Source organism: Aotus nancymaae, unplaced genomic scaffold, assembly GCF_030222135.1.
Source record: "Aotus nancymaae isolate 86718 unplaced genomic scaffold, 86718_ANA_hifiasm-v0.15.2.pri h1tg000019l, whole genome shotgun sequence".
NCBI classification, from domain to species: domain Eukaryota; kingdom Metazoa; phylum Chordata; class Mammalia; order Primates; family Aotidae; genus Aotus; species Aotus nancymaae.
This window is the reverse complement of record NW_026988431.1, coordinates 23,451,069-23,469,521: the sequence shown is the minus strand read 5'-3', so window position 1 is coordinate 23,469,521 and position 18,453 is coordinate 23,451,069. Positions and strand designations below refer to the sequence as shown.

Sequence of the window (18,453 nt, the reverse complement as noted above, 5' to 3'; positions counted from 1 at the left end):
ATGCATTTATATGAAAATTTTATATTGCCTTTGCGTATCTGCCAGTATGATTAGAAATATACTTAGATCCCCAGGCTCCATCTTATTCCATAGGTAATTTCATTTGGTTATAGCAGTAATAATGGCTACGTACTATTCTTCGGTTACATGTCGTTATTTACCGAAAGCATTTGCTCCATCAAATATACTGAAAAGATCTGTACTATAAGATTTACCTTTTGACCATCATGCTCAAAAGTTGAAAACCAAGGTTCAGCAGTTTCCATAAGTTGTGAGAACATTGCACTAAAAATAAAACAAAGTAACATGTTATGTGAAACTTTCATTAAAATAACGATGGTATAAAAAAATAAAACAAAGTTTTTGTACTTACTAGGCATCATGTTCCAGATACTCAGGGTTCAAGAGAGTTTTCATTTCCTCACTTAAAAAAGCAATACAAGCAATCAAAATGTGTAATTTTTAAATAATTAAAGTAGATGCAGAGTTTCCCTTATTCTACACTGATAACTTTCATATCATGTGCAAATGAAAAAATTTAGCCTTTTTATAAGAAAAGAGCAATGCCATTAACAAATTATATACTTTCTTTCTATAAAGATCAAAAACAAATTAGCTGCCTTGTCTATGCCACAATGAACCATCTAATTATTCCAAATAACAAATATACAATGTGACAATATATTCCTTGACTATGATTCATCTAGAATAATCAATCAATCCACAATCTATCACTTGTCTAAAACAACAAAAATACAGTTACTGGTCAAATATGCAATATCAAAACATTGATTTATTTTCTTTAACTTTTATTTTCATTTTAACATCAATTTATCAGTGAGAACACCTTTTAAGCATTTATTTTACTTTTCACAGATTGAATCAGTTGAAGAAGCATGTCCAACTCATTTAAAAGCTATTTTCAATCACCTATACTTTCTTGTAAATTATACTCTACATGCGCATTTTTTAAAGAGCTCCAATCTGAAGCATACATTCACATGTTTTAAAAAAAAATGGCATTAAAACAGGACCTTAATACTAACTTCATGTTTATATTTTAGAATAACTGAAGTGAAAGCAATTAACATATGGTTATACTTTTGTCAAGATCAAAAAACTCAGTAAAATTAACAAAGCTTCAAAGAAACTTGAAAATACTAACCTATAAACTAGTAGACAAAAGTTAATTTAACAAAGGCCTGAATATATGCTCAGTAAAATGGATGGCTATATTTGATTAATAAAGATCTTATAGTCAGATATGTGAAATGTTAACTTCAAGTTTTCTGTTTACCGCATATAGATGGGCTGGCCTGATGAATACTCTTGGACACAGCCTTACAGTCCTAGAGCCCTACATTTCCAAAATTATTTTCTGAAGGCCCGTAAGTTAGGGTATCTTAAGGTAGAAAAGTGAACCAAGTTAAATCCAACTACAAAAGTTATTTGCAGGAAATAGTAAATGAATATAGCTTAAAAATTTGAGAAGCAATCTTGTTTATTTACAGACTAAGGTTTTTTTGTGGCTCTGCTCTCCCTTACTTATGTATTAAGCTGAGTCATACCTGGTGAGGAGAAATAATCTCATAAAGTCTTACTCAGCTTGGAGTGAAAAATGGATCATTAGAGGATGATATATATGAATATTATCAATCATTAGCACTTTTGTGATTACAACAAAAATTTTCAATTCTTGATCCATTCATTATATGTCTTCTTCTGACAAAGAATCAAAATTTTCAAAGGCATTTATGATTCCAAATTTGTCCCACAGCTAAACTGGCCTTACAACTATTATGTAGAATTAACAATTAACCACATGAAACACAATCAAATGTTTACAACCTATACAACTTGTAAGTACCTTCCATTTAAAAGATTTTCAGGTTTTAAAAACAAACGTTACAGTGGGGGCTAAAAAAACAGATGGAGCTCATATAGAAAAAAAAAAAAAAACTTGCCTGGGCTGTGCAGACTCACTGGCATGTAGAAAAGCTTGGTGGTCACAATGAAGGACAAAGACTATAGGTGCTAACAGCTCATGCATGCCCTGAAATAAAAGAGCCAGAAAAATAGAGGATACTCAGAGTCCATTAGTGGACAGTACAACCTCAGTTAAATACTTCTTTAAACCAATCCCCACTATCAAAATTTCCACATTATACAGAAAGACATAAAAATGGAAAGCTACAAGATGAGATTTTTATCTACTTTTAGAATTTGATTCTAATTCAACCACAGCCAAATATTCTTCTTTAAAACATGGAGAGCAGTTCTCTTTTAAATGACATGACAAACAATAAATTGGCATGGTAGACAACCTTGCACCTGTCAGTTGCTTCAAGATCTGTACTCATAAATATGAATTTCATTTATGCAAATTATAATTATGAGCTACAGTGTTAAGATCTGCAGTAAGAAGGGCAACTAAGAACTGTAGACCTAAAGAAATTACATCCAATGTTTTCATTATATAATGGCTCAAAATTAGGATGTCTGTAGATTTAGGAAGTGCTGAAGTCAGCTAGCTAGAAATATTGGATAATAAAAGAAACAACCTTAAGAAGGTATGACAGAAAATAAACTTGTTAAAATAAGATTTAACACGTTTAATCAGAAAACTACCATAAGTTTTTCCTGTCTACTTCAACTATAAGATTAATTTTAATTTATTTAATGATTTCATCAACATGATTTTCCTTCTTATATTGGATTTTACCAAGAATAGGTATAGACACAAAAAGGTATAATATTAGTTGCTAAGCTGTGCTTAAAAGGGTACTATAAAAATCCACTACTGATCCATTACTGTGGTGACATACAGTATTCCACATTATGGCTACCTTTGCTAATGAGATTTCTTTTCCACTTAAGCGTCAAAAAACATGTTTCAGCAAGTTAAAATAGATTATAATCTTTCCTGTCTCATAAAGTAAGCAAATTACTACTTTCCTTTTGCTTAGTAACTAGAGATGCTCTTTTCTAAGAAGACAAGACAAAATACCACTTTTAGAGGAAATAAAAATAAAATATGAAAGCAGAGAGGAGATAAATCTTTTGCTGGTAGAATCAGAGAACACTTCCTACAATGGACAAACAGAGTCATAAAGTCCTCTGCACAGTCTAGTAGTGTTGTACTATTCTTAGAAAGCCAATTGTTACCACAAAGATAATATACAAGTTAACTTTTTTAGATTTCACATATAAGTTATTACTATCCTTGAATTAAAATGATTTAGTTATATTTTTACAAAACAATATATGATTCATTAACAATTTACTTGTGATTTAGGACAAATTACCACATCTTGTTTCAGTCTTTATGGATAACCATCTCCTTATTAAACAAACCTTGAAAAAAAATCTTTTAGATAACATGTTAGACACCTAAAAAAAATGACATTAAGCATTGCTAAATCTGCTTTAAAAATCATGAGGGGTTTATTCTCTTGGAATAGTCTCAAGTTAGGCCAAAAAGAAAGCGCCGTAATTTTAACCATTAAAGTAATAAATAAGTATTGTATTAATAAAAAAGTAAAAAAATAAATAAATAAATAAATAAATAAATAAATAAATAAAAAAGTATGAAAAAGCAAAAACAAAAATTAAAAAAAAAAAAAGAGAAAGAGAAAGAGGGAGGCCAGCCAAAAAACAAAACTTAAGAAATAAATTTAAAATTCCAATAGATATCTTTGTGGTGATCTTTTTTTTGCCTATTTCTGATGATTTCTTCAGGATTAAAGTCCTTAGAAGTAGAATTTCAAGGTAAAGGGATAAAAATATGTGTTAAAGTCTGGTATGATGTATACCATTAAGCTGTCTCCAGAAAGATTTCCCTCGGTGAAGAATACATAAATCACTCTCTCACACATCTTCACTTTTATTCATAGTGTTTTTAAAAAAGTTTTGTCATGTTTCACAGTTAAATTGTTACCATTCATTTAAATGCTAGCAAGACTGAACCCCAAAGTTTCATTGACTGTTTACTTAATAAGTTGTCCATTTTCTCCTGATAAAGTGTTTCCTCTCCTTGGTGATGTCTAGTAGTTCTATACCAATTAAAGATATTAACCCTTTGTAATTTTTGTTACAAACATTTTACCATGGTTATCATTAGTCTTACTTTTGATTTCTATGATATATCTTATATCATACCCACATTATAAACTTTAGCCAATACCGTAAATCATCCTTCATGTTTTCTATTTTGCTTTCATGACTATAAAGACCTTCCCCATGTTGAGATCAGGTAAGAATACAGTTTCCTTTTTTTCCTTCAGTTAATTCTTTGCTCAACTGATATAATTTTAATTTTTGCCATAAAAATAAGCATTTTTTCTCCAAAAGAATTATACCAATTTACTGAATAATCATTCCATCTTCAATGAATTGAATAACCCATCTTCCCCCAGAGTTCTGAAATGCTATCCTTAGTAAAAAAAATGAATATTTAGCTGATGTTTCTTCCAGGCTTCTACTGTAATCCATTGGTTTGTATATTGTTAACAATAATTGTGCCATTATAAAGATTTGAACTTGAAAATATTCTACTATTTTCTGCTCCTTTTTTTCCCTCAAATTCATCTTGACTATTCTATTTTTTTACTCCAGGTTGTTACATTATCATTTAGGTTACACAAAATGGTAAACAAAGCATTAAAATTTTTATTGGTATTGCATTAAAATCAACTTGAGGAGAATATTTTTAAGAACATCAGATTTTCTAATCCAAAAATCTGCAAAATTGTATAGTTCTTACTAGGTTTATCATGAGGTTTTCTTTCTTTGCTGTCAGTAGTGATGACCTTTTGAAAGAAAGAGTGTTTTCACCCACAGTATATTTTATAATAAGTTATGGCTAGTTTAATAAGAAAGAGTTCTTGTCTAAAGACATCTTCAAAACTGTAAATGTTGTCTTTCCTCTAGTTTCTGTGACACTACTCCGTCTAGATTCTACATTTGTTCAAACATCATTAATCATTCACTTATTGCAAAAATTATAAATGCCTATATTTGCTGTGACACAAAAGTGAATGAAGCGGGCAAGTTCCTAATTTTGATGGAGCTTGTTGTCTAGAGACAGAGGAACAAAATAATAAAATGAGCACAGAAATGACTGTACAGTAGTCCCCCATTATGTGCAGGAGATATATTCTAAAACTTCCTGGTGGATGCCTAAAACTATAAACAGGCTGTTTTTTTACACACACGTGTATGACAAAGGTATTAAGATTATGATTTAAAGATTATAAATTAGGCACACTAAGATTAACAACAATTAATAGTAAGAATAGAACAATTATAACAATACAGTGTAACAATATTATGTGATTGTGGTCTCTCTCTCAAATGACTATACTATATTCAACTATTTTTGGATGATGGTTGGCCACAGGAAACTGAAACCTCATAAAGAGAAACTGCAGGTAATGGTGAACTACTGTTTGCCCTAAGGGTGTACTGTACCGCAGGTAAGAATGGACACTGTACAACTGTGAGAGTGAGAGTGTGAGTGTGTCTGTGTATACACGCATCTAGATCCTACCACAGGCCCAGCACAAAGGTGCTCACTACATGCTGACTGAATGAAGGAAATATCTATCACTTAATATATCCACAGAGTAAAAACAATATTAAAAAAAAGAATAGCATTAAACCATATTTCAAATCAATAAATAAAGGTGTTCTTGGCAGGATAGAAATTAAGAGTCTTCTGAATACCATTAAAACTATTATACAAGTTCAATTTTGACTTTCATCTAAACTAGGGATTTTTTTCAAATACCTAAAAGAGATTTTTGATTTTGCTATCAATTCTAGATTAGTAAAACCTGCTTTGCAAACGGCAATTACATAGACATCTTTAAAGGAAAAGACGAATACCAGAAATAATCATGAATTCAATATGCTATAAATTTGATAAAGCATAATAAAAAAAATTATGTATTAACAGTATGCTTCTGGTTCCCAAAATGTGTATTTTGCTTCCACCTATGTTGTCAGCATTTCTGCCTGCTTAAAAGCTTTTATCTCTGCTAGATTTTCAGTAGTCACTGCACTCCAAACTCATGCCAGTTGAAAATAAAGGTAACAAAGTTTTCTTCATCAACAGCCTGTAGGTTCACAAAATTGAACCTGTTCTTTTATCTGCCTGTGTTCATTTAGCCCACCAAGCAGTCTTTATTAAAGCTAAGGCATCAGGCAGTCAAAGTTCATTAATACCATTTATATAATCTCTGCAATTTCAATTAACTCAGCAAGACATTCTACTACATGATAACAGTCTCATTAATTCAATAAAATCCCATAACTATTAACAATATGGTCGATGTTAAACGGGGTGTCACCTAGTACAAAATAAGAGCTATAACAGCTTGTGATGAAACTTAAGGTTTTTTCTTAAATTTGATCTGGCTAAATATTCAGTCCTTCTACAGCAAGGTATTATTTCTCTGTAAAAAATCTGTAAGATTTTAAACATGTACAGGGAGTAATTAAGTCTTTTTAAAATGACACCCAGGAGTAAGCTAATAATAATTTCTTATTCAGTAATTGATAGGTTTTTGTCAAATAGATCAAGAATCTGATCTTCTATATTCCTGTGCAGTCTTCCATACAAATGCAGTGGGCCACATACATCACAAATGGTGGATGGAATGCAGTTATTATGTTTTTTGTGCCTTGTCCACAGAACTTGTTTCCATTATTATAAGACTTTCTTAATCTATTTTGTCTTTCTCTAAAGAAAAATAAGAAAACAGATGTGTAATTTGGGATAATTTTATCCTGATTTGATTCACTATCTTCAAGTCTTTTACTGTGGGGTATTTTCAAGTATTCAAAGGAAAAGAAGAAATAAGAAAGACACAAGGTTCACAACAAAAGCCAATATAATGAAAAGAGAGCAGAAAAACAAAATCCTGGAATCTTTGATAAAGATGTAAGCTACTAAACTAATGCGGCAGAACCATTTACTCCCAGACTTCATGTGAAGTGTGTTAACAACCTCCTTACAGTTTAAGCCATTTTGAATGGGATCTTCTGCTATTTGCGTCCAAAAGAATTCTACACTAACAGAGATATTTTTTGCCAGTCTCCTTTTTGGGTTTGTTTTTAGTTTTTTGACTTTTTATCCGACTTGTACATGAGTCTACCTTGCTTGCAAGGGCCTTTCTCAGTCTGAGATTACACAAAATTTCTCCTAAATACTCTTCTAATATTTTTAATACTTTTAGTTTTTATATTTATATTTTTACATCATCTGGAATTTATTCTCTAATAAATGTGTAATTTAATCATTTTTCCAGATGGAAAGCCAAATATAGCAAGTCAATATCCTTTCCCCCATTTTACCATATTCAGATACCATATATAATTGAACCTGTTTCTAGACTGTTTCACTGAGCAACGGTCAAGTCACATAATACTATCACATTAGTTTCATCACAGAACCTTTGAAGTTTTAATATCTACTGTTGCCATTCTCCCTTTCCCTCAAATTCTGTGGCAATTCCAACACATTTAATAATTAGCATAATGATAATAAAAATAACCACAACTACAAACATGAACCTTTGCTTGGCACCAAATGTTAACTCTCTAAAGTAATTACTATTATTGCCCTCATCTTACAGATAAAAAACTAAAGATTAAAAAAGTTAAGTAAAGTGTCTAAGATTGTGAAATTAGTAAATGAGAAAGCTGAGATTCAAACAAAGGAATTTACACCCAGTGCTTTTAATCCCTAAATTATATTATGCCCTTTAAAATAACTGTAACATTTTTAGGCACTAAATTTAAAATAACTGTATCCAGTTTTTTAAAAAAACACATATCTCACTCAGGTTATCACTGGAATGACAACCCATTTAAACATTTAATTTGCAAAGAAGTAATATTTTTACTTAAATTCTTCTTATCCAAAAACATGGCTATCATTTTTCTATTTATTCAATTCTTGCTGTATATCCTTTAATAACATTTATAGTCTTCTTTTCTCTCTTTTTTTTTTTTTTTGAGACAGGATCTCACTCTTTCACCCAGGCGAGAGTGCAGTGAATCAATCACAGCTCACTGCAGCCTCAAACTCTTGGGCTCAAGGGATCTTCCCACCTCAGTTTCCCAAGTAGATGAGACTAGACATGCACACCACCATGCCCAGCTAACTTGGTGGGTTTTCTTTATTTTTTTTTTTTATAGAGACAGGATTTCACCATGTTGCCCAGGCTGGTTTCAAACTCCTGGGCTCAGGCAATCAGCTTGCCTCGCCCTTACAAAGTGCTGGGATTATAGGTGTAAGCCACTGTACTTGGCCTATAGTTTTCTTCATATAGCTTTGTATCTTTATTAATTTTTTTCTAGACATTTTATAGTTTTTGGTTGCCCTTATAAATGCAATATATTTTTCATTTCCAATTCTAATAAGCTATTGTCAGAAGGTAATTAATACAGAAAAATATTACTACTATTAAAAGATAAAATTAGTTCCCTTGGGTATTCTATAAATACACAATAATTAAAAATGTATTTAGTATATTTGTAGTCTGATATGTTTTACTATCATTAAATCTAGTTTATTTCAAATTAAACACATTGCTTTTACCATAAGTGTTTTCTATTATTTAAATTTAAGTTCAGTGGTACTGAATTAGATACACATTATAACTTTTGATTATTAGAGAATTTAAAAATTTAGCTTGAATTCTCACTTAATTTGCATTTGAAGAAATACATAAAAATATCCAATTGTATTTTTATTAGAACACCACAAACTCAAATAAAAAATGTAAATACATCTGTATGTATTAAATAATTTATATTTCAATAAAATAAAACAATCCAATAATTATCTTTCTTTAGTAATGAGATGAGTCAAATAACAAGATCACAAAGAAACTAAAAATGAATTTCAAAAAAATGAAAGAAACTTTCTGAAGTTCTATTACTGATAAGTTAAAGAGTAATAGGATTCTTGATTATTTTTTACATGACTTGTCCTATATTTATAAGTGCTATACTTAAAAATAATATTTATACATCCACTCTGAAGCTTTATTACTACTAGATTGTCTTCAAAGATGCTGTTTATAAACAAACTCCCAAAAGTTGAAAGAAAAGATTGAACACCTTATAGAACACAATTTGGTGGAATGTCTTAAAATGGGGAAGAAGCATATGTGCTTCAATGAGCTTACCTTTCTCACCATGCAGCTGACAAGCAGCTCTCTGATTGCTTTAGCATTATGATACAACTTTGGATACAATAAAGGCTACATTATTGCTCTATCATTTGTCAAGCTTTATAGAAAATTTTGAGTCAATGGATGCCACCTGTAAGATATTTTCATTACCTGTTTATAAAGCAACTGCTCGTTTTCTCTAGCATAACAGAAAAGAACATCTGTAAGAATTTTTCTCACATTTTCTTGTTGGAAAAACTGCATTTCAGGAAACCTGAAAAAAGAAACACAAGATTGAAACTGACTAACACAGTTTCAAGAATCACCCTCAAATTCTCATCTCGAAGATGTGCCAAGGGCTGCTTCAGGTTTTAGAACAAGCTTGTGTTTGCCATGTAACTTATGCCTTTTGTGGGGACTGAAAAAGAGGTGAGAAAAGGGGAAATAATTACATCCCAGAGGTAAAATGACATCCTTCAACATATTCATATTTCAAATTTCTTCAAATGCTTCATATACTTCATACATGTGTGAATAGTTTTTAAGCAAAATTAATTATATTCTACCTATCTGCAGATGAGGAGTTGCTTTGTTTTAGCCCATTGGTTTTTAAGATAAGAATGTGGTTTTGAAAAAGTACCAACTTTTTTTCAAAAAAAAAAAAGATTGTCATTCTTTTTCACTGATATAAAATATTGACATTTCAGTTATTATGTATAACCACACTATCAGCTTTTCATCTGATTAAAATATAGACTTTAAAATATTTCTTTATAATGCAATAAAACACCACAACTGCAAGAACCCAAAGAGAAAACCCACAGCAATGCAATAGACAATGAAAGTATAAGGGCTGAGGGAATGTCATCTATTAGCAGTAGTCAACTGGGATTAATGATAGAGGGTTTGAGCAAGTATTTCCAGGAGAGGAGGAACATGGAACGTCAGTGGAAAAGGTAATCAAAACAGAAAGAAAGACATGAAGCACAGAAGGCAATGGGTATTTCAAGAATGCAGCATTACATGGTAATTACCAATCAGAAGGAAAAGACAATTCCATGAATTACTGCCAGCTGGGAGCAGGACAGTGGGACAGAATAAAACGTGGAGCAAGGCTGGGAAAAGCTTTGAATGCTGAATTTCCAACTATGGAAACACAGCATAGTAAATCTACATTTTTGAGTAAGGAAGTGATAAAGAAAACAGTATTTTAATAATTCTACAGAGGAATAAACCTGAAAGAGTAGAAAGGACATAAGAGGGCATTATAATAAAGTGAAATTTAGAAGTCCTAACTCCAAGTAGAAAAGGCTGTGTTCAAATTCATGTTGTAGAATTTCTAGTTATGCAACCCTGAGCGAATGTTTACTTAACTGTCTCATCTATTAAGTAGAGATAATAATACTGATCTTGTGATCAAGATGAGATCATGTGAGAGCACCAAGAACAGTGCCTGATAAGTAGTAGACATTCAGGGACAGAGGCCATTATTATAATAGTATTCGAGTAATGGTACTCTAGGAGATGAGATTGCAATCAGGTGGCTTTGGAACTAAAAAATGAGGGAAAATGTGAGAGAGCAGAGAGGAAGATGACCTATAGCATGAAGGCATAGGACATTATTAAAACAGAAAAATACTCCTTAATGAGTCTTTTAAAGAGCAATAATGGCTGTTTTATATCATATTATAGTGGTTTACTGCCTCCCATTTCCGATGACCCCAGCTATTTTATGCTGCACTCTGCTACTTTGTTGACTTTCTATTCCAAGCTAGCTTTTTGGGTGAAATATGCTAGAGATCTGTGAAGCACCTTTTTTTTTCTGGTCCTAATTTTTAAAATAGATTAAGGCCCATTTTACCTTCATCTGTTCATTTGACTTCCCTTTGATATGCAACTGTCCAGACAGATTTTTTTTTAACCTTTTCTGTAGCAGCAAGAAAGCCTCTTTTGAGGGGGGGCAGTAAACAACCTAAGGATCTGAGCAAGGTTGCTTCACGTATTTGCATAAAGCTTAATGTGATGACCTCCCAGGCAGTTCCCATCCAGGCATCAGAGTTCAAATAGCGGTGGCACAAGTAACTTCTAAAGAAGAGAAAAATTAACCTGAAGAGTAATCATATGTCACAGAAGCCAAAGAAACTGCAGAATGATGCCAAATGCACTGAAGTAGGAAAGAAACACAAAAACTTTTAAAATGACTTTTCAGACCAAAAGAAAGTTGCTAAAGCCCTTAGAAAGTCAAATATCCCAAATTGAAGTAATCAGGATAAAAGACAGATAAGTAGTTAACAAAATAACTTGGTATAGAGAAATTTCTTGGGAAACTTAGCCATTAAGAATATAGTAATCCTTTTGAGAGGTAAAATTTTCTCTCCTTCTCATTATATAACATAAATTTAATCTGTCTTTGAGTAGGCTTCATTCCCAAAGATCTGGATCTAGATCACCTGACTTAATAATTTTGCAAGTCTTCTTCCTTACCTATTCTTTGTAAATTTTCTACACACATTAGCACAATCAAATTCTGTGTAGCTGTTACAATCTAAAATGGATTATGAAAGAGAGTAATAAAAACTGCTATGTTAACTTTGCAAAGAGTATCCATAAACTATAAAGAATACCTAAAAACTAAAAACGTAAATTATACTTGTTAAGTCAAGTTTAGCCTGAAGCTGCCTCCTTACATATTTTAAGTTCAGCCTAAAGGTTTCCCTGTAAATCGTGAACTATAAGAAGTGGAGGTGTAAACAGACCATAGCCTACACTTGTGCCAATCATCAAGTTTTGGCCAATCAAACGTAGCCAATTATTCAAACCTTGTTCAAATAAGGAAACACCAACCTGTAACCAATCCAGCTGTTTCTGTACCTCACTTCTGTTTTCTGAATGTCACTTTCCTTTTTCTGTCTATAAATCTTCCACCATGTGATTGTGCTGGAGTCTGAGCCTACTCTGACTCAGAATGCTGCCTGATTCACAAATCATTCATTGCTCAATTAAACTCCATTAAATTTAATTCAGCTGAAGTTTTTCTTTTAACACACCGTATATCAATTCCTGGTTTCATTTAAATGCATACTAACCGCTTTCAAGATTAAAAACTAAAGATCTACAAGAATTCAATTGCAGGTAGTAATTTAAATTGCCCACTTTTAGCAAATATCGAATCAACTGAAAATGTGTATGATGAAGACATAGCATATCTATGCAATAGCACACCAGCTACGATTCGACTCTACAATGCTGAAGTGCTAATTTGTGAAGCTTCATGACACTCTCTCTCTAAATGGTGAAGAATCCATTGCATCAAATAAGTAAGGTAGAAAGATATAGAAAAGCTCTGAAAAAGTAGTAAAGTTTTCAAAACTATTTCAAAAGTTGGAAAAAGAACTGAAAATCAAAGTTTCGTGCTGAGTCTTTGGAGATTATCCAGTCCAACTCAGAGATTAACAGGCAAGGAAACTGAAGCACAGAGGAATAATACCTATGCCAACGTATCTGGGTAGTTAACAGCAGCACTTTCCAATTGCTCTCCTAATCAGTTATAAATGAATCTGAGAAATGCATTTAGGTAAAATTCCATGACTTTAGAGTTACACATAAGAACCCAGCTCAGAAGGCTGATGAATATTAGACAATAACGTATTTCCTACAAAAAATACTTGATTGTCACAGTATCAGGATTCAATCCAGAAGATGTTACATTTATAAGTATAAGAAATGACAGAAAAGTACAGTGAGTAGCATTTCTAGGAATAGTAATAATCTGTTTTTGATGATATGTTGTAGGTTTCAAAACAGCTTCCCTACCACCCATTACACTTACAGGCTTTATTTATTTAGGCTTTATTTACCTCATGGCAGCTGGTGTGGATTCAGGATAGGTAAAGTAATTTAAACATCAGTCTAACCCAAATATCACTGGAAAAGCAAATCTGTTTTTGAAACAGTAATTCAAAATACAGAATACTGACCCACATTAGAGGCAACAATCATTCAGATTTTGAAAAATATACAATGACTCTATAGTTTCATGAAAATAAGAGAGAAATTTAGAATTAAAACTGTAGAAGCTCACAATTTATTCAACCCAAAATACTGGTAGGAAAACAAAACAGAAAGGAAAAAAAGTCACACTAAGTAGGAACTGGAAACTAATTTTATTCTTATCAGTCTTTCTTTCTACATTTGACCATAAAATAAAAATGGAGATGTAAAATAGGTGAGAATAAAATTATAAAAATAGAGATGAACAGCAAAGATTAACAGTGCATAATGGAATTTAGACTAAAACAGTCTTAAATTTTTACGTTAGGGTAAAATTCATATTTCAGTTTTAACTCAATTGATCAGTATTTACAATATAGAAATTTCCCTCTCAGATGTGTGAAGAAACTATATTTAAACAAATTTTACATAGTACAAAAAAACAACAAGAGCCATCATAAACATTTGGTGTGTGAGTTTTGTTTTCTATCTTGAAATAAACCAAAATTGGTAGGAAATATAGGTTTAATTATAAGTTTTAAAAATCATTATGGAAAATTCAAACATTTATAAAGAAAAGACAATAACAGACTGAACCCCAATCTACCCATCAGCTAGCTTCGTCACTAATTGTGTCTTGTTTTACAAATATTCCTCCCCAATATCGCATTATTTTGAAGCTAATCGCAGACATTATTATATCTATAAATACTGCAATGTTTATCTCTAAAAGACAAGCACTCTTTAAAAACATAACCATAGGTCAGTCGAAGGGGCTCACACCTATAATCTCAGCACTTTGGGAGGCCAAGACAGAGGGATCACTTAAGCCTGGAGTTTGAGACCAGACAGGGCAACAGAGTGAGATCCTGTCTTCACAAAAAAATTAAAAAATAAATTAGTTGAGTATGATGGCACACACCTGTAGTCCCAGCTACTTGGGAGGCTGAGGTGGAAGGACTGCTTGAGCCTGGGAGGTAGAGACTGCAGTGGGCCTTGACTGTGCCATTGCACTTCAGCCTAGGCAAGAGAGAGATACCCTGCCTCAAAAAATCAAAACAAAAAAAAAGACCCAAAAATCCCATAGTGCCATTATAACACTACTACTAATAAAAATAATAATCTATTAACTTCATCAAATATCCGGTAAATGTTCAAATTTCTGTGACTGTCTAAAAATTCTTAACACTTTAAGAGCCAAGGAATATTTGTCAGTACATTGCAACCTGTTGATATATCTCTGAAGATTTCTTTAATCTACAGACTTGTCCTTTTTCTCTTTTTTATCTTGCAACATATTTGCTTAAAAAAAAAACAGATTTTTTATCCTGTAGAAGCTTCCCACAACAGAATTTTACATATTGCAACTCCTTTCCCCTGTATTTGCTACAAACTGGCAGTAAGATCTAGAGACTTTATCAGTTTCAGGTTCAAGTTTTTGACAAAATTCTTCATAGGTGATATAATTTGAAAACATGTTTGCAAATTCTTTGGTACTCCTCCCACAGAAAGATGAAAGAGTCTAACTCTCTTCCCTTTGAATTCATGCTAGTCTTACTGACCAGTTTCTCACAAAATAAACATGTCAAAAGTGATGCTGGAACACAGCTTCTGTCTGGCTCTCTCTGGACACATTCTCATAACTAGGACACCATGCTGTAAGGAACCCAAGCAGCCATATGAAAAGGCCATCTGGGGTGTTCCCACCACAGCTCCACAGGAAGTCTCACCTGAGAGCCAGTTTCAACAACTAGACAGGTGAGTGAGGAAAACTTCAGATGATTCCAGACCCTGGACTTCAAGCTACCGCAGCCAACACCATGTGGAACAGAGATGAGCCATCCTACTGAGCCCTGCCCAAGTTGTAGATTCAACAACAAAATAAATTCTGTTGTTTTAAGCTTGGGGTGATTTCAATGCAGTGGTAAGTTGGTGTTGTGTACTTCCATCAGGAGGCACCTAACATTAGCTTATCCCACTTTCTGTGGTGCTACCAACTGTTAATGATCATCGCCTATTAATTCATTATAAGTCATAAAATGGTAAAACTGTAATCCCATCATTTTTTTCTTTATTATCTAAAATATAGATATATAATAAACACATTTTCTTCATCAATTTTTAGTTATCCTTAAGTACAATTCATAAAATTTTAAAAAATCTTATGGATTTCTGCTACATTTGGCTCATGGATACTTACTGCAGGCATTTGATTACATAAAGATGTATAAATGACAGAATGGCTACTAATTCTGTAACAAAAGTAGTTTATGACAAAGAGTATCCTATTTGCCTTTTGGATATGGTCTCATATGACTGCAATGTGTGGAAATGAACTGAAAAGTGAAGGATGGAGAACTAAATACCATCTTTGCAGGCCCAATAACCAGGAACCCAGGTGCCTGATAGTTGGAAAGACGAGGGCAATGGTCTGTCATAATACAGACAATAAAGGGAAGCCAGGCAAATATCTGGCCTATCTGTAATGCAGTTTCTCAGGCAACAAAGAGACAAAAAGAATCTTTCCTAAGCAAGAAAAGGGTTAAGAAAAGAGTAAAATGATAAAGGGTTTTGTCACCACATTATAGTACATAATTAGGTAATTAGAAGTATTAAAACAGACAAAGCATTGGGCCCAGATGAAATACTGAAGATGCAAGTATTCAATAAGATGCCCCAGGGGAAAAAGTAAAGCCCTTGGTGAGGGTTTATAATCATGCACTAGGACAAAGAAGCACAGAAGGATTTGAAGGAACAATAACTGTTGTTATGCCCATATTTCAAAAACAGAAAATCAAAACAAGCACTCATCCAAAATTTTTAAATGAGCTGATGAAAACTCCCTAGAATACTATTAACCACCAAAATAACTGTAATACCTTACAGTGGTTTATTGTTTTACTAAAGAAAAACTGAACAATCAAGCCAAGACCATAACAAGGAACAATTTGATATAGAATAAAAACAGACACACTGAAATACACAATTCTTTTTCTTCCTGTGTTCCCTATGTTGGTTGATAATTTGCATTCTCCCTACTCAACCAAACCTATTTTCTCTACTTTGCAGGCATATAGCTGGATTTAATTTCCCAGGTTCCTTTTCAGTTAGCTCTGGCCATGTGACTGAGTGCTAGCCAATGGAATGAGAGTGGAAATTATGTGTGACCACACAATACACTCCCCTAACTTCTCCACCAGCAGGCCTCTGTACACATTTCCCATTCTAGTGAACAGAATGAAAAAAGATCATGGGGAAGACCTTGGAAGCTCCATGGGGATTGTGTTGCTCTTAAAACTATGCCAGCAAATTCTTTAATTCTCACCCTTCCCTTCTGAGGTAATGGCATAAAAACAAGATAGTTTCTAATGGCTCTTTTTCTTTCTTGGATCGCTTGATCTGGAGAAGTAACTTTTGAAAGAAGACCCTTAAGCAGCACCATGGAGATATCTCCATGGAGAGGAACCAAAGTGGATACTCCAGCTATAGTCAGGCAATCAAATGTCTGCAGCTCCAGTAACCACCTGACTGCAATCTCATGAAATACTTCTAAGCCACAATCTCCCAGCTACACTGCTCCCAAACTCCTAATCCATAGCAGCCATGAAATACTAATTGATTGTTGTTCTAAGCCACTAATTTTGGTTGATGAATTATGTAGCAAAAGATAATAGAGGTTTTGATATCTGAAACTAGGGTGCTGTTTAAAAAAAAACAAACCTAAAATATGTGGTAAAAGTGTCTATGGGACTGGATAGAAGCTAGAAGGACCTTCAGGAGAGCATCAGTGAAAAACTAAAGGCTGTGGGAAAGACTATTAGCAAAAGACAACCTGCAAGGAGGCTGCCAGTGTGGGCTTAAATGAAAGTGAGAAAAACATTATAGAAAAAAATGGAGGAAAGGGATTCCTTATTATGCAGTGGTGGAAGGTCTGGCTATATGATAGCCTTGAGTTATATGGAACACAAAAACTGAGTGATCTAGCTAAGGAGATACCCAGGCAGAGTGCTGAAGGTGCTGTCTGGTTTATTTGTGTTATTTATAGTGGAATGAAAGAAGAGAAAAAAACAAAAGGAATAACTGGTAAACATAAAGGTGCTAGAACTTGCTTGGTTTGAAAATAAAGCTTGTTCTCATTCCCAGCTTCTTAAGTCAGCAAATGATGCCAACATTAACTCACTGCTTCTGGGCAAAGATCAAATCTAGGACAAAGACAGAAAAGCAAGACCTAAAGATGAAATCAAGGGTGTGACTGTAAAAGCCTTTGTTAAGATCCCAGAAAGCTCTAAGATGATGCCACAGAGAACCCTTCAGTCAGACAAAATGCTCTCAGAAAGATTTTTAAAAGCATGCCTCACAGCCTCTAGCAGTGAGGGATCAGGAATGCTGCTAAACATCCTATAGTGCACAAAACAATGTCTCAAAACAAAGAATTAGTCCAAAATGTTAATATTCCCAAGGTTGAGAAACACCGCATTCCAATATGTAAACACAGAGGGCAGAAACAGTAACTACTTATTTAGTCTCCACCACTTTTTGAATAAGATTTGAGATACTGATTCATTTATGTTTTGGTCCCATTTGCTTCACAAAGTGCTTGCACACTGAAGGTACTTAATAAATGTTTCTTGAATAAGCATTAAATCTAGACAAACAAAATTAACATAAATTACAGAATAGTGGAAAAACAAGTCACAGGCACCAATTCCATTTGGCCATTAACAAGTTCTATTTGCTTATTCGTGCCTTCTTTCCAAGCTTCAACTTGACACCTTTGCAAAACAAAAGGATTTTACTAGATGACTACTGATGACACAAATGCTTCTAATAGGTGCCAGGTACTGGGGAATATGAAGAAACAAAACATATGAACTCAAGAAAATCTAGGAGAAAAAACACAGAAATCTTACAGATAATTTTAAAAGAAGATAATAACAATAAAGTATGCATTATATTTTAAAGAACAGAAGAGGCAGTCTTTTATTTGAATCTTCAACTTCTAAAACAGTAGCTGGCACAGTAATTTCTCAAGTAGTATTTGCTGAATGAACAAATACACCTACAAACCTTACAAACAACCAAATCTTTAATGAAAATTAAGACTATGGAATCAGGGACTAGGGATATGAAGGCAGTGCAAAAGGAAATCCTGAAAAGGGTTCTGCTGTCTTTATTTTTGCAATGAACAAAAGAATGACATACAGCTTTCATAGCTCATAAACAGGAGGTGAATACTAATTTTGTAAAATGAAAAAAAACAAAGTAGTAATTTGTTGTGATG

At 33.0% G+C, this 18,453-nt stretch overlaps 1 protein-coding gene across 1 annotated transcript in view; it reads right to left on the bottom strand.

Moving 5' to 3' along the window:
* Nucleotides 1-18,453, bottom strand: part of TBC1D5 (TBC1 domain family member 5) — a 561,805-nt gene that overhangs the window by 216,161 nt on the left and 327,191 nt on the right. Inside the window, exons 9-12 of the mRNA XM_012466733.2 lie at nt 9,354-9,456; nt 1,965-2,053; nt 374-424; nt 216-285 (exon numbers count right to left, since the gene is read on the bottom strand). Coding sequence (XP_012322156.2) covers nt 216-285; nt 374-424; nt 1,965-2,053; nt 9,354-9,456 — 313 coding nt within the window. The remainder of the gene's footprint in view (nt 1-215; nt 286-373; nt 425-1,964; nt 2,054-9,353; nt 9,457-18,453) is intronic.